This window comes from Dicentrarchus labrax, unplaced genomic scaffold (assembly GCF_905237075.1).
Source record: "Dicentrarchus labrax unplaced genomic scaffold, dlabrax2021, whole genome shotgun sequence".
NCBI lineage: Eukaryota > Metazoa > Chordata > Actinopteri > Moronidae > Dicentrarchus > Dicentrarchus labrax.
The window spans coordinates 27,352,039-27,379,002 of NW_026136707.1; the positions used below are offsets into that span (position 1 = coordinate 27,352,039).

General features: G+C 41.2%; 2 protein-coding genes and 2 long non-coding RNA genes across 12 annotated transcripts in view; 2 read left to right on the plus strand and 2 right to left on the minus strand.

The window, feature by feature from the left end:
* Positions 1-11,138, minus strand: part of hace1 (HECT domain and ankyrin repeat containing E3 ubiquitin protein ligase 1) — a 29,479-nt gene extending 18,341 nt beyond the window's left edge. The window contains exons 1-14 of one of the 9 annotated variants that reach the window (XM_051407278.1): positions 10,826-11,138; positions 9,822-9,876; positions 9,640-9,729; positions 7,973-8,077; positions 6,670-6,745; positions 6,406-6,537; positions 5,869-5,951; positions 5,102-5,198; positions 4,787-4,888; positions 4,600-4,706; positions 3,397-3,547; positions 1,045-2,018; positions 766-816; positions 17-687 (exon numbers count right to left, since the gene is read on the minus strand). In XM_051407278.1, coding sequence (XP_051263238.1) covers positions 579-687; positions 766-816; positions 1,045-2,018; positions 3,397-3,547; positions 4,600-4,706; positions 4,787-4,888; positions 5,102-5,198; positions 5,869-5,951; positions 6,406-6,537; positions 6,670-6,745; positions 7,973-8,077; positions 9,640-9,729; positions 9,822-9,876; positions 10,826-10,916 — 2,223 coding nt within the window. In that variant the 5' untranslated portion in view covers positions 10,917-11,138 and the 3' untranslated portion in view covers positions 17-578. Of the gene's footprint in view, positions 1-16; positions 817-919; positions 2,019-3,396; positions 3,548-4,599; positions 4,707-4,786; positions 4,889-5,101; positions 5,199-5,868; positions 5,952-6,405; positions 6,538-6,669; positions 6,746-7,972; positions 8,078-9,639; positions 9,730-9,821; positions 9,877-10,825 lie in introns of those variants that run through there. The other 8 variants (XM_051407275.1, XM_051407277.1, XM_051407279.1 and 5 more) reach the window with 8 other exon arrangements.
* LOC127367485 (uncharacterized) overlaps positions 1-26,964 on the plus strand; it is a 260,661-nt gene that overhangs the window by 153,004 nt on the left and 80,693 nt on the right. The gene's annotated exons all lie outside the window — the stretch shown is intronic.
* LOC127367496 (uncharacterized) lies at positions 12,578-13,747 on the plus strand. The gene is made up of 2 exons (XR_007885494.1): positions 12,578-12,912; positions 13,125-13,747. It is a non-coding gene; the product is annotated as an uncharacterized LOC127367496 (long non-coding RNA).
* Positions 13,673-26,687, minus strand: bves (blood vessel epicardial substance). Its single transcript, XM_051407339.1, has 8 exons — positions 26,521-26,687; positions 23,949-24,201; positions 22,172-22,296; positions 21,551-21,738; positions 21,101-21,209; positions 20,758-20,925; positions 20,501-20,642; positions 13,673-15,676 (listed from the first exon to the last, which is right to left on the minus strand). Exons 2-8 carry the CDS (start codon positions 24,175-24,177, stop codon positions 15,552-15,554), a joined length of 1,086 nt encoding a protein of 361 aa, XP_051263299.1. The 5' UTR covers positions 24,178-24,201; positions 26,521-26,687; the 3' UTR covers positions 13,673-15,551.

Genomic DNA, 26,964 nt, shown 5'->3' on the forward strand with positions numbered 1-26,964 from the left:
TGTTCTTACTCTGAGCTTACAGTTGGATGATTATAAAATGACTTTATACAAACAGCTGCACTAGCAGAAAGAAATTGTCAGATCACACTGGATGTATGTCGCAGTGGCTAGCTTCTCTTAAAAGGACCAGTGTGCTGGATTTAGAGGCATGTAACAGTTCAACATGGCAGACTCTGTAGAAGAGGACCTGCTCCTTCTGAAGATAAAAACGTCTCATCCTTAAGTAACAAAAACACGATGATTCTTATTTTCAGGTATTGCAGATTTGTAGAAGTAGATGAATAATATCAGCAGTAGTATAAGTAGCTGTAGTACTAGTGTCAGTAGTAGTACAGCAGTAGTAGTAGTGGCTGTACTGTAATAGAGGCAGCAGTTTTACAGCAGCAGTAGTGAGTAATAACAGTACAAGCAGTTGTAGTAGTAGTCATGGCTATATCAGCAGAAGTACTGCAGGAGGAGTAGTATCAGCAATAGCAGTACTAGCAGTAGTAGCGCAGTAGTAGTACTGGTGTTAGTATTAGTACAGTAGTACTAGTGGCATTAGTAGTAGCAATAGTAGTGTGGTAGTTGAACCAGTCTTAGCAGTAATACAGTATTACTAGTGGCATCCGTACTAGTAGTAGTAGTAGTAGTGTTAGCAGTAGTACTAGTGGTATTAGTAGCAGCAGTAGTAGTGTAGTAGTGGTATTGGTTGTAGCAATAGTAGTGTAGTAGTAGTAGTGTAGTAGTGGTATTGGTTGTAGCAATAGTAGTGTAGTAGTGGTTTTGGTTGTAGCAATAGTAGTGTAGTAGTGGTATTGGTTGTAGCAATAGTGGGTAGTGGTATGGCAAGTAGTGTAGTTGGTTGTGCAGCAGTAGTAGTGTAGTAGTGGTATTGGTTGGTAGTAGTGTGTAGTGGTATTGGTTGTAGCAGTAGTAGTGTAGTAGTGGTATTGGTTGTAGCAGTAGTAGTGTAGTAGTGGTATTGGTTGGAGCAGTAGTAGTGTAGTAGTGGTATTGGTTGGAGCAGTAGTAGTGTAGTGGTATTGGTTGGAGCAGTAGTAGTGTAGTAGTGGTATTGGTTGTAGCAGTAGTAGTGTAGTAGTGGTATTGGTTGTAGTAGTAGTAGTGTAGTAGTGGTATTGGTTGTAGTAGTGGTATTGGTTGTAGTAGTGGTAGTGTAGTAGTGGTATTGGTTGGAGCAGTAGTAGTGTAGTAGTGGTATTGGTTGGAGCAGTAGTAGTGTAGTAGTGGTATTGGTTGGAGCAGTAGTAGTGTAGTGGTATTGGTTGGAGCAGTAGTAGTGTAGTAGTGGTATTGGTTGGAGCAGTAGTAGTGTAGTGGTATTGGTTGGAGCAGTAGTAGTGTAGTAGTGGTATTGGTTGTAGCAGTAGTAGTGTAGTAGTGGTATTGGTTGTAGTAGTGGTATTGGTTGTAGCAGTAGTAGTGTAGTAGTGGTATTGGTTGTAGCAGTAGTGAGTTCTATGATTTTGGGTCTGAGGTGTGTCACTGCTGATACTGTCCATGTTAACTGCTGCTGTATATGTATTCTGTGTATATGTAATATGTATTTGTATGTAATGTATACGTATTGTATGAATATGTAATGTATGTGTAATGTATGTGTATGTCATGTATATGTATTGTATGTATAGGGATGTATAGGGATATATTGTATGACAGTAGAGGCTGAGCACAGACCCTTGTGGCATCTGACAAGAGCAGCACATATAGAATGCCTGGATGACAGCACTGAGACGACTGGCTGTCATGGAGATGACGTCCTCCCCGTCGGCGTATGCCTCTGTTTCCATGACGATCTGAGGGTCCAGCAGGGAGGGGAGCTTTGGCGTGGAGCCTGAGTGGTCGACCTCCCGCTGTTTGAGAAGCAGGGAGGCTATTTCACTGCTGGAGGAGGAGGAGGACGGGTTCTTCCTGTTCCTGTCCAGCTCGGTGGAGATGAGCACCAGCCACTCATCCAGGGAGTGCCACAGCAGCTCCAATGGCTGCAGGGAGACAGACAGGACGTGAGAGGCACACTGGATCAAAGAGAAAACAAAGGCAGTGATCAATGAGGACATTACAACAGGGGCCACTTTGACCTTCAGGGTGTCTACAGGATTTATGAAGCTTCATTCAGGGCTATAGCACCTTATTCCACATTATCTGGGATTGCAGGAAGAAAAAAGCTCAAAAGAACGACCTTTTCTCCAACTTAGTACAAGCTATAAAGTACTGACTCTACTACTGAGTTTTGGGGGGTCACTTGTACAAATATTGATCCTATGGTCTTGGTTTTAAGACACAGTTCAATCTACATTATTCTAATATTATTTATTTAGTTTAATTAGCACACATACGTACTGACCAATCAGCTATGTATTCATATTCCTGTTCACTTTTTTGACAGCTACGCTCTGTTTCTAGAATAAAACACATGCTTATACACCCCAATCTGAAAAAAGTAATTCACGCATTCATCTTTTCCAGACTAGATTACTGCAACTCCCTTCTCTACAGCATAATTTAAAAAATCACTCTCTCGCCTCCAACTGGTACAGAACTCAGCAGCTAGGCTTCTAACTGGTTTTAACAGACGTCAACACATTACTCCAATATTAGCTTCCCTCCATTGGCTCCCTGTCTGTTTAAGAATTGATTTTAAGATTTTACTGATCACTTTTAAAGCACGCTCAGGCCTGGCTCCGAGCTATATTACAGATATTTTAATTCCCTATGAGCCAGCTCGAAGCCTTAGATCCTCAGGCGGGGCCCTCCTAACAGTTCCAAAGTCGAGACTAAAAACTAAAGGTGATCATGCCTTCGCCATAAGGGCCCCTCGACTTTGGAACGCCCTGCCTGAGGAGATAAAGGCTTGCAGGATCGGTAAATTCTTTTAAATCACTTCTTAAAACCCATTTTTATAGACTTGCCTTGATGTGATGTGGTCCTTTTATGTTTATTTTTACTCCAACCGTCTTTGAGTTCTGTTCTACTTATTTTATTTATTCCATTTCTCTTATTTCACCTACTTTATTAATTTGTATCATTACCTGTTATTTCAACTATTTCATGCAATTTATTTGATCGTCCTTTGTAATTGTAAATTGTATTCTTGCTGTGTTCTGTCAAAGCACTTTGTAAACCATGTTTTTAAAAGCGCTATACAAATAAAGTTATTATTATTATTATTACTTGTAGCCTATTGCCATAGCCTAGAAAATGTACAGTCAGAAGATGATAGTTAATAAAGAAATATTGTGGTGCAATAGGTCAATTCTTTTTTTTTTTTTAATCTCACCCACTTTTGCAATTAACACAGCACATACACTACTTCCATCCCACCTTACCCTCCTTATCATTAGTTCTTCCACTACCTCCAGATCACAGTATACTGTATAAAGAGCTCCCACTAACCTTAAAGACCTGGCTGCGAGGTGTCTTGTTGCCGTTATAGCCCATATCATTGCCGTTGTTGGGTGATGAAGGCCCCAGGCGGAACACGTGGCAGAAAATACGAATGATTCTCAGCAGACTCTTCATCTGAGCTTCGTAGCTGCTGGACAGGCTGAGGAGGGACAGAGGGAAAAGGACACGTTAGCACTGCTGCAATACACTGAGAGAGATGAGACAGCTGGAATGTACAGTAGGGTTAAGGTTTTCGGGGCTGATCACCGATCACTGGGTCTACCTGAAGCGTTTTCGTGTAGTCTTATTTATTCAACTATTATAAACAACACTGTATATCAAGATTAAGAGATGAGACAGCATCATGACTTGACAACTGTTTATGTATTGGCAGGTAATATGTGGAACATATCCCTCTCTCTTAGAGACAACTTATACCAAAGCAGCTTAGGGCTTCACAAAGATACAGTGTTTCCCACAGAATGACAATGTGACTGTGGCAGGTATATTTCTATTTCATTATTGCTTATTTCATCAATCTAATTCTCCTTAATTCCCCCATATTTTAGTGTTTCCTTTAACTGCTTCTAATCAGCTTTTCCCTTTCACCCGTGATTTTGTTTTCACAGTACCACGTAAAATATTGCAAACATTAGCTAACAAGATGTGACTATATGTTGCTTTTATCTTTGTTTTTTCAACATAGTCCTGTACTCATGTATAGTGTTTAAATGTGATGTCTTTAATTCTTTGTCTTATGTTTCTGTTTGTATTCCATTTTACTCTCTGTTTTACCTTACCTAACTGATTTAAAAAATGACCGAGGTTTGCTCAACTGTTACTGGAGCACAGAGCAAAAAACAGACGGGACTTAGGAAGGGTCAATTAAAGGATGAGTGTGTAGAATTTAGTGGCATTTAGTGGTGAAGTTGCAGATTGCAACCGACTTCACTTAAGGGTTGTGGGAGAGACTACGGTGGCTGCAAAAAACACGAAAAAAGGCCTTGTCTAGAGCGAGTGGGAGTTTAACTCCGTAGAATTGGGCCCGCTCCCTCTGTAGATAAAAAAGCTTATTTTAACATTCTAAGATAACAAAAACACAATAATGTTAAAATGTTACACACTGCAACTTTAGAAGTAGATCATCAGAAGTTTTTGTTGGAAAAGGAAATGAATAAAACCAACATGTAGACAAAATATACACAATTATACCTGAGAAGCTTGTGTCCATTAGTGGTAGCCACTTCAGCCAGACTGATCAAGATCCTCTGGTAGTGACTGTCACTCTGCTGAGAGACATGCTCCAGAACCTGCCTGAGCTACACACACACACACACACACATCAATAGAAGTGTATATACACAGGGCTTATCAATGCATGTAAAACAACAAGTCATACCATGTTCTCTTTAATATCATCATTCTGGGTCATTTGGATGAGGGTCTGGAACAATCTGCTGTGATGCTGGATGAGGATCTCACAGGTTTCCCCATATCCGCCCTGGACACACACACACACACACACACACACACACACACACACACACACACACACACACACACACACACACACACACACACACACACACACACACACACACACACACACACACACACACACACACACACACACACAGGACAGTAACCACAAGAGCTCAACATTACCTGAACAACACTAAGAGGAAATAAAGAGGATGAAAAGTTAAAACCTCACCTGTACACAGAGATCCATGGGAGTGATTCCATTCTTGTCAGCAAGGTATTTGGCACCTCGAGACAGCAGGATCTGTGCTGTGTCTCTTTGGCCATGGCTACAGAATAACACAAGTTTCAATACAACATCAAGGACTGTCAATACTTGGATATGCAAAGCTATCTGTGTGCATGTTAGAATATTACAATCCAGGGCTGTAACAAATAACAAATAGCTTCATAACGTTAACAAACAAATTCTAAACCAACATTTTAAATGCTGCGCAGGTTGGGACTCGTAGTGGGTCACATCCCTGTCTCCGTCTCTCTCCTCTGCTCTCTGTTTATATGAGGTCTGTCTGACCGGGGACGTAGCTGAGCTACACAGATTGAATGCATTCACACACATTGTGCAGACTTGTGCAGAGGTGTGGCCGTATTTATTTGTGGTTTAGAACATGTGTTCTCAAGTGGGGGCTCTTCTTCTGGGTCGTGGACTCTCGTGGTCGTGGTTCTGAATGGTTCTTGGAGTGTGTGGACTATTATTTTTTTTAAATGCTTAGCTATCTGAAAATCTTCCAAAACTGAGACATTGAAAGGGACATAAAAATTTGACCCACAATATTCCCTAATATTCCAAGGTATTGTAGTATTGTGATGTATGAATTAACAGCTGAGAAAATCCTGTTTTAGAAATGTACATGCATCAGTGTATCCCCAGCCCTGAACAGATGAAGTGTAGGGTTGATTACTGTGATTACATTCCAATGTCATCACTGATAACATCACCTGCAGGCAAAGTAAAGAGGCGTGGCTCCAGAGACGTTTGGTCGGTTGATGTCAGCTCCACTGTCCAGAAGACACAACACCGTCTGAGCAGACATAACACACACACACACTCATATCACATAATGGGAATATACAGTGTCTGGCTGTGTATCTGACGATACGTATCTTCATACAGGGGTTACGATCAATATATTAAAGGAATCAAGGAATCAGGATATACTGCAATTTTGTGAAAAGTCTAATTTCCCAGTCCCTGTCACAGTCCTCAGTTTCTGTTTACAACAATGTTATCCAGTGGTTGGGGTTTAAACAAAAATCGATGCTAATGGATCTATACAATATCACAAAACAGTATATCATGATAACCTGATATTTTCTTGTACTACTCTAAAATTACAGTCCATAGTGCCTAAAAGCCTAACAAGCAGACACTAGAAGCCATGCTGCTATTGCCAAACTTTGACTCCCATGCTCCAACTCCAAAAATACAGTACAACACAGTATTTCAATTAAAGAGATCATTTGGAATTGGCTCACAGTTTTGTGTCCGTTCTGACAGGCTACATGTAGAGCTGTCTGCCCCATGGCATCCTCCACATCCACGTTGGTAACATGCTGGACCAGATCGTGGAGGAGCTCCGTCCGCCCGTTCACTGCCAACCAGTGGATCTGCAGCAGGTTCACAGGAACAGGGTCACTATGTTGAGCTAATTAACCACCAGTCACACAGATAACAGGACAATATTTGAGTCCAATGATTTGAAGATATTCAACACAAGCAGAGGATTACAGTCCACTCACAGCAGTCAGCCCCTCATTGTTGCAGATGTTGACATCAGCATTGTATTCCAACAGTTTCCCCATGCACTTTTTCTGTCTGAGGAAACAGTGGAGGAAAGTGTTTATTATCAGTGTTATCTCACACACACACACACTCACACGTCACTTTCATTCCACGTTTACATTCATACAGTCATATCTTAGGCCACAACATCATGTTTCTGTCCCAGGAGTAAGGTGACAGTAGGGCCAAGCTGCATATACAGGATATACAAATACAGGAATGGATATGTTGTCCTGTCTTGTGGATGGTTAAAATGTATGATGTGTGTGCCAGCCTGGCCCAGTCTGCTGAGGTTTACTGGATGGCTGGGAGAGCTGGCATTACAAAGCATTTAGCACCAGTTAATATCTACACATTAATACCACACTGGCACGTAAAGTCTTTTGACCTACTAATGCCACTAGCAGCATTTCTACAGGAGAGTTAAATGTATCCTGTGGCAGTTTTTTTATATAGTGCCTTTCTAGCCTTTCGACCACTCAATGCGCTGCACCCTACACTAGTGTCGACTATATTTCTTGGCTCTGATAGGTTACCTACTGCAGCGTCATGTTTTAACAATATCTATTTTTATACAGTGTAATTTCGATTATGCATGTTCTGCTTGGTACAGTGGTATGACCAAGGTAAGATATTACTGTGCGTTCATGTTTTATTTTTTTTTAAACTGGTGCCACTGGAGCCTTCCATTACACATCAAGGTTAGCACTTTTTTGTGGAACAAGGTAACAGATTGATAAAATAAATTTGCAGCAATGTTATTTTATTTATTTTTTCTTTTCCTGTGTCTGATAATCCATAAATAAAATTAATCATGGCTTTTCATTGCCTGTATTTTGACAGAGCAGCTGAAGAGTGATAGGAAAATGTGAAGAGAGAGGCAATGACATGCAGCAAAGGGCCACAGGTTGGAATCAAACCGGGGCCGCTGCGTTAAGGACTAAACCTTATTATAACACTATTCCACTGATCTACATGTGGCGTTAATGAGCTAAGAAATGCAGCAATAAAAAAGGCAGTGAAGTACTATAAATACTGCAAACACAGACATAAACAACACAGTATTTAAAATAGTTGCAAAGGGATTCATGAAGAAGGAAATACAACACTGATGTAAACATTTGTTTGTCCACAGGGTACCTTTAAGTTAAAGCTGATTGGTTGGCAGTAAAAGTGAGTTCACTGGAGTCACGAGACCTTGAGTTAAAACTGAACACACACGCACGTAAACAGACATTAACTGCAATGTAAGGCCCGTACCCGTTCCTAGCAGCGAGGTGCAGAGGGGTACAGCCGGAGATGTCCTGGTAGTTTGGGTTGGCACCTCTCTTCAGCAGCAGAACCAGACACTCCACTGACCCACAGCTGCACAGAGAGAAACACAAGAGCAGCAACTCAGAGTTAGAGCAGCAGACAACACACAACCACCTATGCTCAATATGGAAAAGATCAGTGTTGTCAGCATGGCTTTCCAACAAAGTGTCAAGCATTTCATTAACAGCAGAAGGTAGACATGTTAACCACACATTTACTTCCTCTCTTCCCTCTAGTGTTGTCTAGCACTGAAAAATGACATGTATTGAGTTCAAAAGCAAAATCTTCCCTGTTACTTTGGATAATCCAGAGACCTCAATGGAGACATACTAGAGATCAATGGAGAGCTACTCAGGGGACTAGCCCAATAATTAATGCTATGTTTGTCTTATTCTGGATGAACTGCCCCTTCGGTTATTGAGATGAGCTTTACTGCAGACCATGGAATATAATCAACTGAGTGTGTATGTTGTACATTTTTTAATATAAAGCTTGATGTATGAAGCAAAAGATTTGGGGGCTATACCTTGGATGTTATGAGCAGGATAGGGGTACTGTACTGATGTCACACTTAACACAGTATCTACGAGTGTTGTCTCAAAGTGTTGTGGAAAGATGTTTTCATGCCTTTGCTTTAACACACCAAATCCATGTGTGACCATCACAAATAAGGCCCCCACCATCTACGTCCACCTATGAGTCAGCAAGCGATCACACAGAACGCTTCGCCACAAAACCACTGTTTTCTTCTGTGCAAGGAGCACACTCACACCACGTGTCAATGTCACACTTGGCCCAGGCGGCCAATCAAGCAAGAGGCAGGCTTTACTACTTTACTTTTGCTTTTTGCTTTTTTAAAAAAACTTTATTTTGCATGAGCATATTACAACAACAATTTAACAATAAAGTGCTTTAAAGTCAAAGTGCATGAGAAAACATTCATAAAGTGCATATAACCAGAGTAGGAGGAGTTAGAGGTCTATAACGTGCTGTTCAAGGGAGTCTTATCCAACTATTTTACCACTTCCCTCCTTCTTGATTCATATTTGATCAGCACCGCCCAGTTTTAGAGTTTGTTCTGACTTTCGTGACACTGTTGCTATTCGCTGGACGTCATTTGCATAAAGTGGAAGTCACATTGTGTTTAAGCAAATTAAGATATGGCAGCCGGCCAGTTAACTCGCTGTAGAGTATTCATCATGTACCATCTTGCAAAAGTAATAGGATCCATTGACTTGACATGAGCCAATGGATCCAGTGTGTCTGTACCATTAAAGCCCAACACAGAGCCCATACTGGATTTTTGATACTGATGATAATATTTGAAAATGTAAAACATCTGACAATGATATATCTATATATTATATATATATACATATAACTGTAATTTATTGTAGCTTATCACCCTGCATATACTGATATATCTATCAAGTTAATATCGGCCAGTTTAGCTCGACTATGAACCCCCATGTCTCACTACTTAGGCACAAGGCCAAACCTCACACAGCACATCTTTGTTGCAATTCTTTAAATATGTTGGACAGGAGAGAGCGTCCTGGCAGAGGCAAGTATGTGCTTACTCGTAAATGCGATCAGAGTGAACAGTATCTTACTTGGCAGCGATGTGCAGCAGACTTCTCTTCACCCGTCCGAAGGCGTAGTTCACATCGAACTTGGAGTTGAGCAGCAGCTCTGACACTGACCTTTTAGAGGCAAGATGGAACACATAAACAAACCACACTGCTTCTGGAGACAATAGCACAGTTTAACTGCCGTGATGACTGCTGCTGCTTACCTGTGCTGGTCAGCCATGACCATTGGCATAAGTGTGTACACTGCAGTTTCATTGTCTGTGGAGGAAGAAACAAGAGGAATAAAACAGACAGATGGCCCCTGGATGTAATATTCCTCCCCTCTCCCCAAGGATGGCAAAGTCATCCCGCCATAGTCTGCCTCTGATTGGCTCACCCTGACCCTCTAACCCTAAGCAATCTCACTCATCCTGCCTAGAGGGTTGGCACATTCAAAGTGACCAAAAAGGGGACACAATGCCTCAAGCGGGGGGTCTTGAGGCATTGCAGTGTTAAACACTTAATTTCATATGCATTAATTTGTGGTTCCTGCTGAATGTTACCTCAGGTCAGATAGTCCACCATGGGCGAATATTTTTGTACAGCACTGACAGGACCTACTCCATCCGCCATTCAGATCTGTATCTGGACAGCTTCTTTCTTTTAATGGATGGGAGCTGGAAGTACTTGCCAAAAATGTTTTTATAATAACATCAATAACCAGGGAAATGGTGATGAGCTGTTATTATTGTATTATACAGAACGGGTGGCAACCATATGCCTTAACCTAACCAACCGAACCAATGAAAGCAACAGTACTGAGTGGGCGGGTTATGACTTTGCCGTCGTGTGGAAATTTGGCCCCCCAGACACACCTAGGTTTGGGTAACGTCTAGCTCCGCCACTGTTTACACCTTAAAAAGACACTGTCTCGCTTTCTAAATAAACAGTCCAGTTTTAAGATTCCCAGTGACGCCATTCTTCTAGAAGAAGAAAATTCTCGCTGAATAACTGCTGCTGTATGCTAGGCGTTCGGAGCTGAGTCACAAACCGAACATACACACGGTGTTTTAGCTACCGGAGCAGACTTGAACATTACAAACCGGCTGTATAATATCAGCGAGTCACGGCTCGAGGCAGGGTGCCGTGACGTCTCACGCTCTCTGTATTAGCACGTGAATACCGTTGTTTACGCTCGCGCTGTTTTAGCTGAAGCCTGTACGGTTACCTTCCGGGAGTTCTACGGTCCTGGCCCGGCGGAGGGAACGGGTCAGCCGACTGAGCTGTACGTTGAGCTGCTCCATCGCCCGTTCCATCATAGGTGGACGGTCCAGCGAGTAACCGAGGGAACAGAGCCTCGCCCGTCGGTTTTATTTCTTCTTACTGGGTTTGTGTAGTTCCTGGGCGTCGGCCATGGGCGCTGGCAGGAGGGGGGGCCGTTCCTCTGACAGACACACTGATTTACACTACACTCACTTTTTCCTGCATGCCACACTGCTGTGTTCATACACCAACAACTGGACAGCCTCCGGTACTTCCTGTTGTGATGACATTCATGCGCAATGCAGCGTGGGTGATGTAGTTTCAAAGCTCAGTGACCCTTTTTTTTATCATTGAGTAAACTGACGACCCCTGATACTTATGGATATTACGTATTATCTCCGAAACTGTACAATGACTCCAAATAGTGAACTTAGTATTATTTCGTGTTTAGGGATCTTTTTATACAATTCTCTGTCTGTATTATGTATTTTTTTTAATTAGACTTATTATAATTTACTTAACAATTTACATCTACCTTTCTTCACATGAATGAATACTACTGTGTATATTTTTGAAGGTTTTCTTACACAGGACAGCACCAGTGTTTTTGCATTCTGTAGCCCAGTTAGGGGACATCAACTACAGAATGTTTCCATCATACTTTTTCAACACTCACTCATTTCAAGAGTCTATCATAGCCCACGTACTGTGGATATGAGATTATAATGCAGTTGTTAATAACATACCGATTAGCCCTCTATCTAATAAAACTATGCTGTCTGATTGACCATCATCAACTGCAAATAACCGATCGGTTCTTCAAGAAAGATTGCCAGGCCACATTGTTCCAGCCTGCTTCCTCTGCTTCCCTCTTTCAGGTTATGCCTGATTGCTTGGTCCTTTCCATTTCATAGTTGCATTTTCCACCAGATTAGCTCTGGTTCTTTAGAGATTCATGGAACTTTGGTGGTTTCTCTCAAACCAGCCCACGTTTCCACATTTTTACCAGAACCCTATCCATATTCAGTCATTTCTAGCACTCTGTGTCCCTCCCTCCAGCCTACCACACGATGTCAATAATATAATCTGACCTGCATTTTTAAATTCTTTTTTCTGGTTTTGTCATATCGATTTTAACTACCCCTTCATATAAAGTTAAAATAAAAACACAATTCTGTTTTTAATTTTTTAATTTTATTTGGAACAACACAGATATATAACATAATTATATGAGAAACTGCTGTTGGCCTTGTTTGTTCAGTATCATGATAGTAATGAAAATATATTTTGAGAATATTGCACTTTCTTGTAGTACTTGAAAGTTGAAGTGGCCTTGCTATGAGATGACAATACCAGCAAAGAGTCTTCAGACAATATCCTGCATGCATGGAAAACAGAGGAATGCTCCTAAACTCAATCCCAAACAGTAAACACACACTCCAAATGACTACAGTACAGCTAAGCAGACAGTACATCACTCCAGCTAGGTTGCACCAATTCCTTATCCATATCCCAATATTCCTGACACATGCAATAAATGTAATAACCAGAAGGGGCCACTGTTTCATGGTATATAGGAGTGCCCACAGTGTCTGACAGGCGGATCTGAGCAGTCAGATTATTGGTATAGATGTATTCTGAATATTTACCTCAGTCACTTCAAACAAGGTCCCTGCTTAATGGCTGTGTCTCGAAAGCTAAACGGTGTATTGCTCTTGAGAGAAACCAACCAGTTCCTGCATGCATGATCCCAGGGAGTATGGTCAGTCTAACGATATTTCCTGGGGTTGTGCGGTGTATGGGACACAGGACATGCTGCTTTGCCAAAACGCCTAATGATCCTGAGGTCCACTACTGATGATGTGTCCCAAAATTCTCTGACCTGGATGAAGACTGTTCCATCAAAACCTAACTACGTAGTCTGCCTATTCTCCTTTTGCTTTTCTTTTTTTCTTCTGCTCCTCCTTTAGAGTGGGTGAGGACAAAGTAGGAAGAACCCTGAGTGACATGCCATGGCCAGTGCCTTGCCGTGGGCTCTCTACTCCAAACTGTGTAAGTTGTCGGACTGCATGGGGAGAGACTACAAAATGATGGATGGAATGATGAACTGATCTAACTGCTAGTAGGGCTGTTTTCTTTTCTTTTTGTTTGTTTGCTTTCTCCTCTCTTAGTTGTGTAATTGTTCAAAATATGTTTGTTTGTCAATTCATCTTATTGTCTCTTCAAGAAGGATAGTTGATTGTTGAGTCTCATTCCATTCCCAGGGCGTCAAATACAGACACTTTGGGACCCTAGAAATAAGACTCAACAATGGACTGTCCTGAAGCCACCAACCCAAAGTGTCTCTATCTTTCTTGGCTCTGATTGGTTGTTTCAGTCCAGGCCCAGTGGATTCTTGCAAACACCATTAGAAGCACTAGGAGGATCCAGATGAACCTGATTTTTTTTTTTTTTTTTTTACAATTATCTGTCTCATGTTCTACTGTCAGGATATAGTGAAAGTTTCAGCAAATATGACAAAAAGTTACCCACTGCATCTTACCTACCCTGTCACCCACGTTTCCAGAAAGACTGTACTATAAAAGGCATCTAGTTAATTCTTATCAATGGGAAAGTTGGTGTCGCGAGTGGTGGGACTCCAAATACAGCTGTGAGGGGTTAAGGGTTAAAGTCCATGCCAAAAACCAAAGGACCAATGCATATGAGTATGAGTATGATCAGTGGGTGACTGTTTGCACCTCTTGCAAATATCACTTGTATCTGAGTACATTTTTGCCAACACATATTTATCCAGAAACAGCCCTATAGGAACTGTGGTTTGGTAAAATGTTTATTTGCAGGCCTGGATAAGAGATAAATTATTTATTATTAAAGATGGAAATCTTCACATTGGATTTGTGGTTAATACTTAACAGAATTTACTGTAATGAACAAAGCATGCATAGCACATTATGGCCACAGGGGGCACTCCACTCCTACAAATCTTGCAACATGACACCCTGACTCTGACATTCAGTTCCACCTCACAGTTTACCATTCATCTAGAAAAGTATACAGAGCTAGATGATCACATATATTTAATAGGGTACAACAATGAAATCACAATAATCATTGAATCCAAAGCTTTAACATACAGCAAACAGCACAAACACACAAAGTGCAAGGTTTCAAACATTTTCAAAGAATACATTGTTAAATAAAATCTCCAAAGAAACAGAGATCCTGATGTGAAAGTTATGAGCTTGTGGCTAAAACAGTAAAAGCTTGTGTCTACACAAAATCAAAAATATCATACAAAATAGATTTCTTTGTATCACACAAAGAGAAGAGATGGACCAGTTATGTTCTCCAAAAACAAATGAATTTCAAAATTCTGTTTTAAGAGTTATCTATTAGAGCCTGGCCGATACAGGAGACTGATTCTGATATTGATGCTTGAGAATTTAAAGCGGCACTAATATATATTATTATATTAACAATAGATCAGATAACTAAATGTAATGTGAACTGTGTCACAGTGATGAACCTACAGACAATCACCCAACTCTGAAGTTCCCCTCAGCTCTATACTGAGCTTTCTAGTGTCTTTCAGCTCATTGTTTTGGTTTTCAGTCTCAGATTTCAGTAGGAAGCTGGTTTCAGAGAAAAATAATTCAAATATAAATATTAATAGACTCATAAATATTGCTTTTTATTGTTTGTTTTTTACATTTTTTTAAGGATACACTACCACTTAAAAGTTTGGGATCATCTGAGAGGACTACGCTATATTTGTGAATGGTCGTTCATGCTTTTAGTTGTAGAAAGTCCTCTTTACAAATATTTTGTATGAAGGGTTTGCAAAAACAATGAACAAGTAAAAAAATAAAAAGTTCAACCAGACTGACAACTGAAAGGGCAGAAAGAGACAGAGACCCTCTGAGCAACAGTCCAATAAGAACATAAGCAATTAGCAGTCAAGAAACTGGAAGCTTAGCATCTGAATCTGTGCACATTTAAATAGGAACAGGTTCCTGTTTCAGTGTCAAGTGCATGTCATGTTGGTTTAGTAAAGCTATTCTTTCAACTACAAAAAATACACAGACCACTTTGGTCTAGGGATAGCACTGTCGATTATCAGCTAAACTCACTATAGACTGACAGATCAGTTTAAACCTGTTCAATCTGATCACTGAGGAGACTGCAGAGGGCCCAAAGAAAAAGCCTGTTGTGGTTAATAATGATCTAAGCTGAGTTCAGACAAACAAATTAAGAATTGAAGGTTACTACAGTACTCTCACCTGTGATACAGCAGCTGTGGGGACAATGACTAAATGGAAGTCTGAATCATTTAATCATTCTTCTTCCAAAACTATTTCAAATGTAAATAATACATTTGGTGTCTGAATTATAATCCATTATTGAAGGAAGAAAAACGCCAATATAACAGGTGACCCCAAACTTTGAGAGATAGTGTATGTGCTGACGCATTGTGTAAAAATAAACTTCTCAGTGCTCTCTGGTGGACAAAGCACAAACACGTTTCTCTACTTACATTTGTTCTTCCTCATAAACCAACATTCTGTATATATCTGGGGAAATGGCACATGGCTGATAATGTCAGCCATGCTGGTGTATCAGGCTCTAGTTGTTGGGTTGTTAAACAGACCTACATAATATGCATTTTATCTGGTGTGTTCTTTCCCTGCTGGCTACACTTCCTCGCTGCCAGGCGTATGACAAGACCTGGAGGGAGAGGACTCTTCAAAAACGTCATCCTCCATGCCTTCTTCTATGGGCTTCATCTTTGCGGAAGTCTTGGTGCCAGGTGATTTTTCTAAAAACAAGACAAAAAAATTAAATCAATTATGTGTTTTTAAAGGCCAGATTAAATTACAAATGCCTTTTTAACCCTTTACAATTACATCCCTAGTCATATTGTACACAGAGCTGCCAACTCTCACGCTTTCGCCGTGTGACACACGGTTTTGCCTGTTTTCACACGCACTCACGCCACACATCCAATTTCTCACACAAAAAAAATCCGATCTTGGGCCGAGACTCGTTCGTTCCTTTTTAAACTCTCCGATGGTAGATGGCGCTGATGAGCGCCACTGAACCCTGTGCGCTGCACCCATATATGCTGCACCCCGTTCGATATATACAGTCTATGGCACCCCGAAGTTAGCGACAGAAGAAGAGATACCGAGAAAGACAGCGGGAGAAACTACCTCGAGAAGTCTGATGAGAATCTGAGCTGAGAGTATGCAACAATGAAATGTCGTCCAATTGAGTACTCACTCTCTTAAACTTTAAATCTTGAAATAAATAATTTGTTTGTGCGTGTGAGCATGATTTAGTGTGGTGAAAGCTGTCATAACAAGCAGCAGGAGACCCATTTTTGGCTGAATATAAATCATGAAGTGCTCTTAAGAATACAATTATTCACAACATAGGTTAGGTTTCAGTTATCAACCTACAGGTACCTAGGTCAAATCTTAAACACTGGTCTATGAATAAGGCTTTATTGTGATACAGGCAGTCATTTAGGCACAATAATAGTTTTCTGGTTGATGTTCAGCTCAAGTGTAGAAGGCCCTACAAGTCATGATGCCGGACATGACTCAGAATAAGTTCAGGTATTACACATCTTTAGCAGACCACCCAAAAATCCACTAGAATGCAGGAAATCACATCTACTTAATCCAAAATTTCCTGGACCTTCAGCTATGTCTGCTTCTCAGAATGTAACCAATATTGTCCATCTCCAGTAGGCTGCTCCTATCAGCGGCTTTGGGCCTTCCCACAAACCACCAGAATGCAGGGTACAACATGGGTACAACATCAAATGAATTCCAATCCTCTGATATCTGAGCCACCAACTTGTGTGGCTGCGGCGCGGTATAATTTTGGTCACCCCTGACAAAATCTCACTCCAAGGTTTTTTGAAAAGTTGGCAGGTATGTTGTACACCTGTTTGCTAACTGCTGCTTACAGTAATTTTAGATGCCATTAGCTAGTTAGCTTGTGCAGCTAACATTAGCTGACTCAGCCCCGAGGTGCCAGGAGCCAATACCAACAAAAAAAACCAAAAACAACTCAGTATTGTATTCCCTGTTGTCAAACTGTCCGTCGGCATCAAATGCTGTATTCTGTCCCCGTCTGGCTGTGCTGTTCACTGGGAACTCCCAGTGAGGAAGAGTCAGCTAATAGGACCGCTATAGCTGCTGGATGGGGGGACAAGGAAGTAGCTAACTGCTGCTTAAGGTAATGTTAGATGTCAAAGCTAACATTGCCTGACTCAGCCCGAAGGAGCCAGGAACCACCTTGGTTGACTCAAAACTGAAGCTGTGTGTTTGAGGAAACTTCCACATCAACCAACCATGATGACCTTGTTTTATCATGCTTTTACTGAATCAGATGTATCTTCTGAACCCAGAATCCCTGTATAGCAGACAGGTACAGCAGATAACCAGCTCCATGTTAAATGAGGACTCCCACTCTTTGCACAGTGAATTTCAGCTTCTTCTTTCTGGACAGAGGTTTATAGTCCCAACATGTAGAACAAAGCGGTACTACTGTAAGTCCCTCCCTAGCTGCCTGTTTTTACAGGAAATACGGAACTCGCTCTCTGATTTCTGTTTTATGTGGACTTTAATTTATAAATGGAGTTTTGCTCAGGTGCAACCAGGGATGAAAATAATACATCATCCTGGCTCAACAACCAGCAGAAGTGGCCACGTGTCACAACCTTCATCCATATAGCAAACAATTCACACTAGGGGAGGTTATTATCAAATGTGCGTCCGTAAACCCCTTAGACCCCACACAAGATGAGTGGATGAACAGATACTGTGAAACCAGAAAAAGCCCTGTCAATGCGTCTCCATTACCAACGACCGCTGATGCAGTACAGCTCTAAGAGCCCTCCTGCAGAATAGAGATAGAGCTGCTCTTCTGGACTAAAAGCATTTTGAAGAGCAAACACCCCACTACAGGGGCTTTTAGTCTGTATCCAGGCTACGGCAGATACAAATATTTGGTTTTACAGAGTGTCTCCTCCTAATGCCTGTGATGCTTTTACTCTGTTTTGGAGAATATGAATGAATGATGTTACTTGGGTTCAACAAATATGGGTTGCTGAAGGACAAAGTGGATATTAGATAAAAGCTGCAAGGGCAAATAGTCTGTGCTGATGTGGAATTTAAGTATTTTGCGATTCAGTTTTTTCATGAAGCTTCTTCAGCCAGCTTTTACAACAAGAGATACTAATTCCCTGTACTGCAACTGAAGATAGTCCTCACTGACTGATCATGTTTTGAAATATCCCGTAATATTAGTAGTATCCCATAATGCAACTAAATAGGGTCCTCCCTGCCTGGTAAATGTCCATGTTTTTCAAAATTCACTACTCCAGTTTGAAACACAGCCATTCTGGTATAAATGTGTCATCTCTAAGCTGAGATAACCTGATGACATCATCAGGGTTATTTTCTCAGACAAAGCTCCTGTTGTCACAGCCTTTGAAATAAATAGTTAATAAACTATTCCTCCCATCATATCTGAGGTGGACAATGTTGCTGGATATCATTTTGTGCTTTGCTAACTGACCAAAGGAAACAGATCGTTGGAATCGTTGGTCAGGTAGAACACTGAAGCTGTTCACTGGCACCTCATCGATCACTACTAATACGCAAAGACTCCCTTATCTGTATATGTTCATCCAACTAAATTATCTGCATTTGTATCATCAACATATAAAAGATCGATGATGCGTCTCCACTTCCTCCCACTGTACAACAATGAAATCAAAATATCCAGAGTATGGCCGCTGCCCTCTTTTTCGCCATTCAGTCAACTGAAAGTTGTAAATATAACCCTGACAATGATATGGGTTGATCAGATATATTATATTTAGTAAACTATATACATAATTGAGCCTAAGAGCAATGTTACTGATCACAAGAGAACTATTCACAGAAGTTTTCTTTATAAAGCGCTTATAAATAAAATGTATTATTATTATTATTATTATAAAGGTTGCTATATTTACGAGTACGGATATTGACACATTTTACTGTGATGATACTTGTGAAAATGTACATTATCAGTACCGGATAGTCTCTCAACCCCGCTGATCACCACTGTATGTCACGTAAGTGATGAAAGACAGCAAGCTCTGTTGTAAATCGCTCGTTTCCATCGCTTGTTTCCATCCACGACCATTATGTATGAGTTGGTTCATCAAGATAAGCACTAGGTGGCGCCAATTCTCCAGTCAGAAAAGCAGAAGAAGAGGATGCAACAATATGATGAAATCAAAAGAGCGACAGACGACGCTCAAACAGTGAAAAGCATTGCAGAAAACAGGATGGAAATATGACATTAATGTTTGCTTGATGTATTAATGTGAGTAAGGTTACATCAGACCTGTATGGAGCCACCATGGATGTATTATAGAACCATGAAAGTAAACCTGTTTATTTTTCAGATTTTGCCGTTCTTTCATGGAAACAGGGATAATGATACTGGCTGAAACTTTCAACCAGACAAGACAGAGAAACTGCTGTACAGCCTGCTGTTCAGCTAATTAAGAGGCCAAATAAAACATCTAACCGATGGATCAGTGTAACTACTATAAATGAAGGAATGATATCAGATGTTAAAAAGATCAAGCAGGTTAGGGGGGCATTTAGACTTTTAGAAGAGGCAGAATATGGAGCTGTGGAGGTTAAATCTTCTAGAACCGGTGTGGAGAAGTCATGATTTGGTTACAGAATGAATTGAAAGTAGAATCAGGACAGTCAGTTTTGGGTTGGGGTAGGTAGTGCTGGTAGGGGTGAAATAAAAGAGGTGGTCTTACAGCCCTTTCAGGGAATGGCTCAATCTGAGGGAGTAGTCACAGCTGGAGGAGGGACAGGAGGAGAATGTCAGAAAAAGTTTTAGAAAAGCATGCAGACTGTCAGGAAACAGGCCTACTTCCACAGATGTGTGGAGAAAGCGAAAAGCTACAGAACATTAAAGTAACAATGGTGTCTCTTCCATCGAGGCATGGTTTTATTTCTTTTTTTAGAAAAACATTATTTAGAAATTGGCTTCAAGCTATGCATTTCCGTCCAACCACAGTAGTTCGGACCAATCAGTGTCAAATGAGGCACTATGGGTGTTGTTTAATGCTAGGTGTGTGTCAGACGTAACTTGGCGGCTGCTAAAGAGGTTAGTGTAGATGCTGCTAGCATAAGTTCTAGCCGAACTGGAGAGTATTTCTTATTGAAAGAAGAGCAAAGAACGACACTGAAGGTATTCTCCATGGAAAAGAGTTTTCTCTCTTCTCGCAACTGGCTTTGCTAATACTACGTTATATGGTTCGTTGATCTGATTGGTTGAAGTTCATGGTTCATCTAATCACTTGCCAAGTATTCTTTGAAAGTGCCTGCCCTTTCCAACGTTTCCAACAATAACTTTGCCGATGGTTCTGTGGTGTTTTATGGGTAAATATATTGAACATTTGAGGTAATAGGCCACATTTATGGTATACCATCAGAAAAATGTTATCCAATGCAATAAGCTCCCATAGACAGGTCCCCTGCTGGAAGGCCCCCATGCTTACAGTGTCCTGGATACACATTAAAACATCTCGCTGGGTGATAGTGTGACTTACGGAGCGATGATCCAGCGGACCCTCCTCGTAGGATCTGGTTAAGGACGTCATCAGTGTCACTGGTGCTCGCCATGCTGTTCCTCATCTGCATCATAGACAGTTGAGAGCACAGGCTGGGCTGACGGTCCATCTTCTTCACAGCCTGAGACACATCCACATCATCATCCACACCAGCAGAGCAATAAACAAACAATAAACAATAAACACAGTTGTGGCTGTCACACGGCATGATGTTGATGCTTTTGAGCTGGACCCACCTTGTCACTGAGCGTGGGGTCATTCAGAGAGTACAGTTTGTTGGTAATGTCTTTGCCAATGAGGTACCTGAACACCTCATTGAGGAAAGTGTCTGACTCCAGGAAGTAGGTCAGCCTCTCTCGAGACCAACACAGGAACTTACAGTTCTCCTCTGCCATGATGGTCACCTGTCAATCAGAAACAACAACATATTTTGGGAAATTAGGATCTATCCAGGAAACAGGGAAATTATTTTGCTTGGATTTTTATTTATTTAACCTGTAGGGACTTTTAATCCTTGAGGCAATTAAGCAATGGTGGCGCAAATGGAGTTTGTTCATGTCTTTTGTCTGATCTTATTACCTGGAACTTCTCTCCTCTGTGCATCTCAGTGGACCTGAACTCTGGAGAGTCAATGAATGAGTTGGTGTAGATGTTGTGTAGGAAGTGGCCTCGGTATGAAACCTTCATCCTGTCACAGAGAAACTTCAGTGTCAAAACCCTTGAAATGATTCATCTTGGTAATTTCTTCTGAGAGATTTTAAGCCTTAAATCCCAAATTACTCTCAGAATCTCTCAAAACTGTCTAAAAACTTCTAAATTTACTATCCCAATTACTCCAAAAGTCCCAAGTTTATCAGAAAATGATTCCATTGCATCAGGTATCTGGTCATATTATAAACCTACATTAACACTCACATAATAAACACTCACAGCTGATACATGTTCCACAATAGGAAACAATCACTGAGACATATCTGTCACATAAAGGGTGGAGGAAGAGAACAGAGCTGCATCCAAACGCAAACATACTTTCCTTTGAGGAGAATGCTGAGGCGTTCGTCCACAGAGGTCTTGTCCTCTGCGGCATAAGCCTGGCCTTTCTTCAGGGTCTGGATGGTACAGAACTGTCCCGTGAGCCTCTGAAACAGAGCCTCCCGCACGTGGAGGGGCTCAAACATCCGCTTGTACACCGAACGCAGCTCCCTGTCGATCTTAATCTGAGAGAGCAGAGCCACAGCCTGAACTCATCCTTCCAATAATACCACATGAAAAACAGCCTTGAATAATGCTGCTGTGGGCTGTGTGGTAACACATTCAAAGAGTTGGTGAATCGGCAAGCTGAGGGGGACAGGTCTCCTGTCTCGTTATGAAAAGTCTTGGTCTGATTCTGTCAGCTCACCGGTGGTCCCTTACTTACACCAAATCCCATGGATTTTATCTGCATCTCATTACAATAAAGCAATAGGGATAAGGATATGCTGCTTCCTACCGGAAACAGCCATAAAAAACTCAGCACTGAGCCTGAGCATGAATAAACATACTGTTCCCCAAACGCCTGGGGCCATATTTCTATGTGGTGAAACACTCGAATGGCCTGAATTCAAAGCGATTGTTGGGATGTGAATGACAATATACTGGTGTAGAACTCACCGGCCTGCGCTTGTACAGGAGAAAGAACAAGTGCATGAAGTTGACCACCAGAAACACCACATTCCAAACCATCACATCCAGGTTGCACCTATACAGAGTCGCCCACACGATGAAAAGACCACATCCTGGCAGGGTGAAAGACATGGAGACAATGTCTACCCACTTGACTCAAAGTCAGATTTCACAGTTTGATATCTCAGTCTAGTTTAAAGGTTATATGTATGAGAATTAAAACATTAATAAAGCAGCAAGCAACTATTCTCTATGATAAGATATAGTGGAGTCATGGTGTCACACTCCCTCTGCCTGTGCTGTGTCGCAGCCTCTCTGTGGATTGTTTCGATAGCTGGTCTACTCTGTGTGCAGCTGAGTAGAGCGACTGAAACTGCTGTTTTTATCATCTACATCATACACATACATGCATGAATCAAGGATTTATTTTTATTTCAGTTGGTGACAGTTGGAACAGTGAAAAGACTAGAGAACAAAGAGAAAATGTGTTGATGACTTTTATCTTGTTTCTGTTACAAAGTTGCGTTGATATTCAAGATAAGATTATTGTTGTTTCTATGGAGTCTGGTGGCGAGCGATAGTGATATTACAGCTGTTTCGGATTAAAGGGGATTGTTTTCTTAATCAAACAATCAATCGGAGCCCGTCAGTGGCAAAAACTTTTAGGGGACGTACTTTGACGGTGCAATTGTTCCCAAGGATCAGTTAATGTTGTCTGTTAAGCAGCCTGTTTCACCACTATTTTCTCATCTAACTCTGTGAATTAAGAATTTATTTTTTATTTTAACCAATTAAAGACTAACAGGACAGTTGGACAGTTTTGTTGACTTTTATTTAGATTCTGTCCAGTTTGTCCAAGAGTGTTTTATGATTATCTGCTAGGTAAAATGACTGGTTTTGTTAGTGGAGTCTGGTCGGTTGTAGTGTCCACTGTTTTGGACTGAGATGTTGGTTCTCTGTGCATCAGAATAAAATAAAATCATCAAAATTCAGAAAATTAAAATTGTTTCACGATATTACAGTGATGACAATCCCTTGGCTTTTTATCTGGTACTCTTTGGTTTAGCGTGAGGCCTGAGAGAAGTGTAGTGCCTGATGCACAAAATTTTTTTAACATTGCTGATGACCCTACTAACTTGTTTTTGAGTCAATTATGATGCCTAATAATATCTAACATGTTAAATATACTAATATAGTTATGTGTTATTAATATAATTATGACCCATCTAGTCTTTGATAATAAAATAGCCAAACTGTGTTTAAAGTCACCTTATAAGATGAACTACTGTAGCTCTGTTAGTTAACTCTTCCTCTTTCCTCTGTTTCTTTTTCTCTGTAAACCCCTCTGAGACTAGCATGTCCCAGTAGGGGAATATAAATAAATTAACTGTCAGAATTACAACCACATTACCCATAAATCCTCCTACTTCCGTGCCCCACTTTCCCTCCAAGCAGAAGATAAACATGTTGGAAGTGCTTTTTCCATCCGCCATTCTCTCCTTCCTTTATCTGTCATTGGAGCCTTTTAAGGCCTCGGCTTAAGAGCCTCCCTCTTTGTGCAGGACAGGGTTTTAAAAAATCCAGATGTTTCCATTGTTAAGTAAACTAAAGCAAATCCTCAATATGCTCGTGGGAGTAATTTACAGATAAACTTCTGATTAGAGTAAAGATCTGCTGTGATGAACATTGTACTTTCCAATATTCCCATCAGCCACAGTATTATCAGCACAGGAATGCCATCAGTAGGGGGCCGCTGTGTACAGACCTGTCATCAGGAGGAGACGCAGCAGGATCATGTGCAGGCCCAGCGTGGTGGGGACGACCAGGCCCAGCAGCAGGGACAGGTTCCCCAGGTGGAAGAGGAGGTGGTGGGCCTGCTCCCACTCCTGGCACGAGGTGGCATTGAGCTCCGCGGGCGGGACTCCCGGAGGGACCGAGGGGAAGGAGGGCAGCGCGGTGAAGAGGAGGGGGGGCAGCACTGGGGTAGAGGACATCCTGCAGCAGGGTCACCTTGAAGACTAGGACGAGGTTGGAGAACATGTGAGTGGAGGATGATGCATGACTCCGGGTTTATAGGGAACATACTGCTCACAGTCTGCTAATTTTTCTTTATTTACTTATTTTGAAGGGAAATGGTGTATGTTTATTGATTATGTCTTTGTTTTACTTGTTTTCTGTTTTATGTGATTTAAAAGGACCAGTGTGTGAGACTTAGTGGCATCCAATGGTGTAGTTGCAGATTGCAAGGAGAAACTACGGTGGCAGGGAAACGAGCAAAAATCACTTGTTGTGTCTCTGCGCATGGCTATTTGGCCACAACACGATAGTCATGTGCAAAGTGGGGCAATGTCATCACAGTGACAGCGGTTTGGCTGTTTACACAGTGACCGTAACAGTGAGCATTTTCAGGCCCCCAAAACAGCGTTGCCGTGTCAATGAGAGGCCAAACCATGACAATCATTCACCGTTTTGTGCAAAAATTGTTCACTCTCCTTTTAGCTCTGGTTTAGTTTCCATCAACTCCTGAGAGAACTCTCTGGCTCTTTAAAGGGCCAGATGATGATGAGTTTGTGAAAATTAGAATGAGGATGCAAAAACGATCATTCCCACTAATCATGAATCATACTAACGCCTTATGATTTTTTTAACATATTGTGCGGCCCTAGCAGGAGGCGTATAGGAGAAACTATGGTGGCTGCGAAACTCTTATTTAGACCCAGTGTTTGGTTTGTCCGTTCTGGGATACTGTAGAAACGTGGCGGTTCAACATGGTGGACTCAAGAGGACCGCTCTGTAGATAAAAATGGCTCATTCTAAGGTAACAAAAACACAATGATTCTGATTATTTTCAAGTGAAGGTTTAAAGCTGCATTAATTGGTGCATAAACTTGGAGACAGCAAAACAAACTAGTAAACAGTTCCACATCCAGCAGCAGGAGCAACATGAGGAATGAGTCTGTGTCAACAGTTACTCTCCTTTTAGCTCTGCTTTAAAAATATCTGTCTGTTTGTGACTGATTGGTCCACATTTCTACTGCGTTTAGGCTGCCTCCCAATCCTCCCATTATCTCAACCTGAAAGTGGTTCAGATTATTCCAAGATGGTTACCCACTAGCCTCTGTGTCCCACCATACTGTATAAATAACTACACTCTTTATTGTGTTGTATATTTGTAGAGGTTTACTTATTAGTAGGGAAGTAAAAGCCGAAACAAAGAGTATAGCTTTATTTTATTTAGCTGATTAGATTCCATATTTTAATCTGGCTTTTGGCAGTTTGGAACAAAGGTATCAAATAGAGATACAGAAAGAAGCCGGTTGCCTGCTGCCCCTTGAAGCTTTTTTTCCTACCTTTGTAGTTGCCATATAAAAGATATTGATCACTGCAGCTTTAGATACAACTGCTGTGGTAAAAGTACACAAGAAACAACTGACGGCCAAATAATCCTTAATGTCTCTGTCTATGGAAATATTGACATTTGCAATAAAAGGAAACAGTGTATCTCCGGACAACATATTTCCTTTTTCCTGTTTATTCATTGTGTTTCTTTTCTTTATCTTTTAATTTGTTATCTTGAATTTTTCATGGTTAAACAATTTTAATATCATATTTTCATCCAATTTCTACCTGAATCTGTTTTGTGTCTGCAGATACACTCTAAAAAGTAATTCAATGGACCTATTGTCACCATTTAAATAAATGCATGGTTGCAGGATAAAACCTCTAATTGGTTGATTTAGATAAACCTTTTAAGAGTTGTGTTGACATACATAATGAACAACTAGTTGGAACAAGTTCATTAAAGTAGTAGCCTGATCAACCTAAAGACTGAGTTTATGCAACCAGTTATCAGGTCGGTGGTAATTCAAATTCCCTTTGATTGTAGAGGAAAAGCTAATTCCCCCCAACTCAATGTAGTACATTTGTTGAACATAATTTCATTAGAAGCTGCCATAACTCAAAAAGAGTGATCGATAACTGTTATTTATTTGTTGAGCCAAAGCATTTGTGTGTACAAAAACTGAACATAGAATATTAATGAATGAAATATTCCTGTAACAGCAGGAGCAGGAAGTGTCACAGAACATCCTGCATCTATAAATCTCTGGCTGTACACAATAATATTCACATATTAAATCTAGAAATAAACAACATGTTCTTCCTGTGGCAGTGTCAGCGGGGTTCTCTCTCAGGCTGATGTTCTCCAGCACTGGGACTCTAATGTAAAAATAGATGTGTGGACGCACATGCAGCCTCCTCACAAAGGAATTTCTCCCAGCTGCAACTTTCTAACTGCTCGTCAAAGTACCGAGAGGAGAAAGCGGCTCGTTACTTACCGATTGAGCGGCGACGGAGGGCGAGTGTGAGCGCGGAGGAGAACGACTGGGTTCTGTTAGAGACCGGACACACTGCTGGGGACTCGCGGGCTGGACCCTCGGATGGGGGGCTGCACAGTGTGCGTCGCACATTCCACACAGCTGACAGGGACAGACTAAAATGGGCAAGAAGGCGAGAGCGCCGCAGCTGCAGTGACTGAGAGCTCCGACAGGGGGAGACAGAGCACACATAACCCCGTTAATAAATCCACTGACAATTACACGAATCATCCGCCACTGGCACTCATATGGAGGACAAACACACACACACACACACACAAGATATAGAAATACATAAACACATGTGGAAATACGTAAATGTAGAAAGAAAGAAATACATGTAGAAAGAAATAAATCAGTGTAACAATGTACAAACCTCTTCCCTTCAAATACTTATAAATTGAC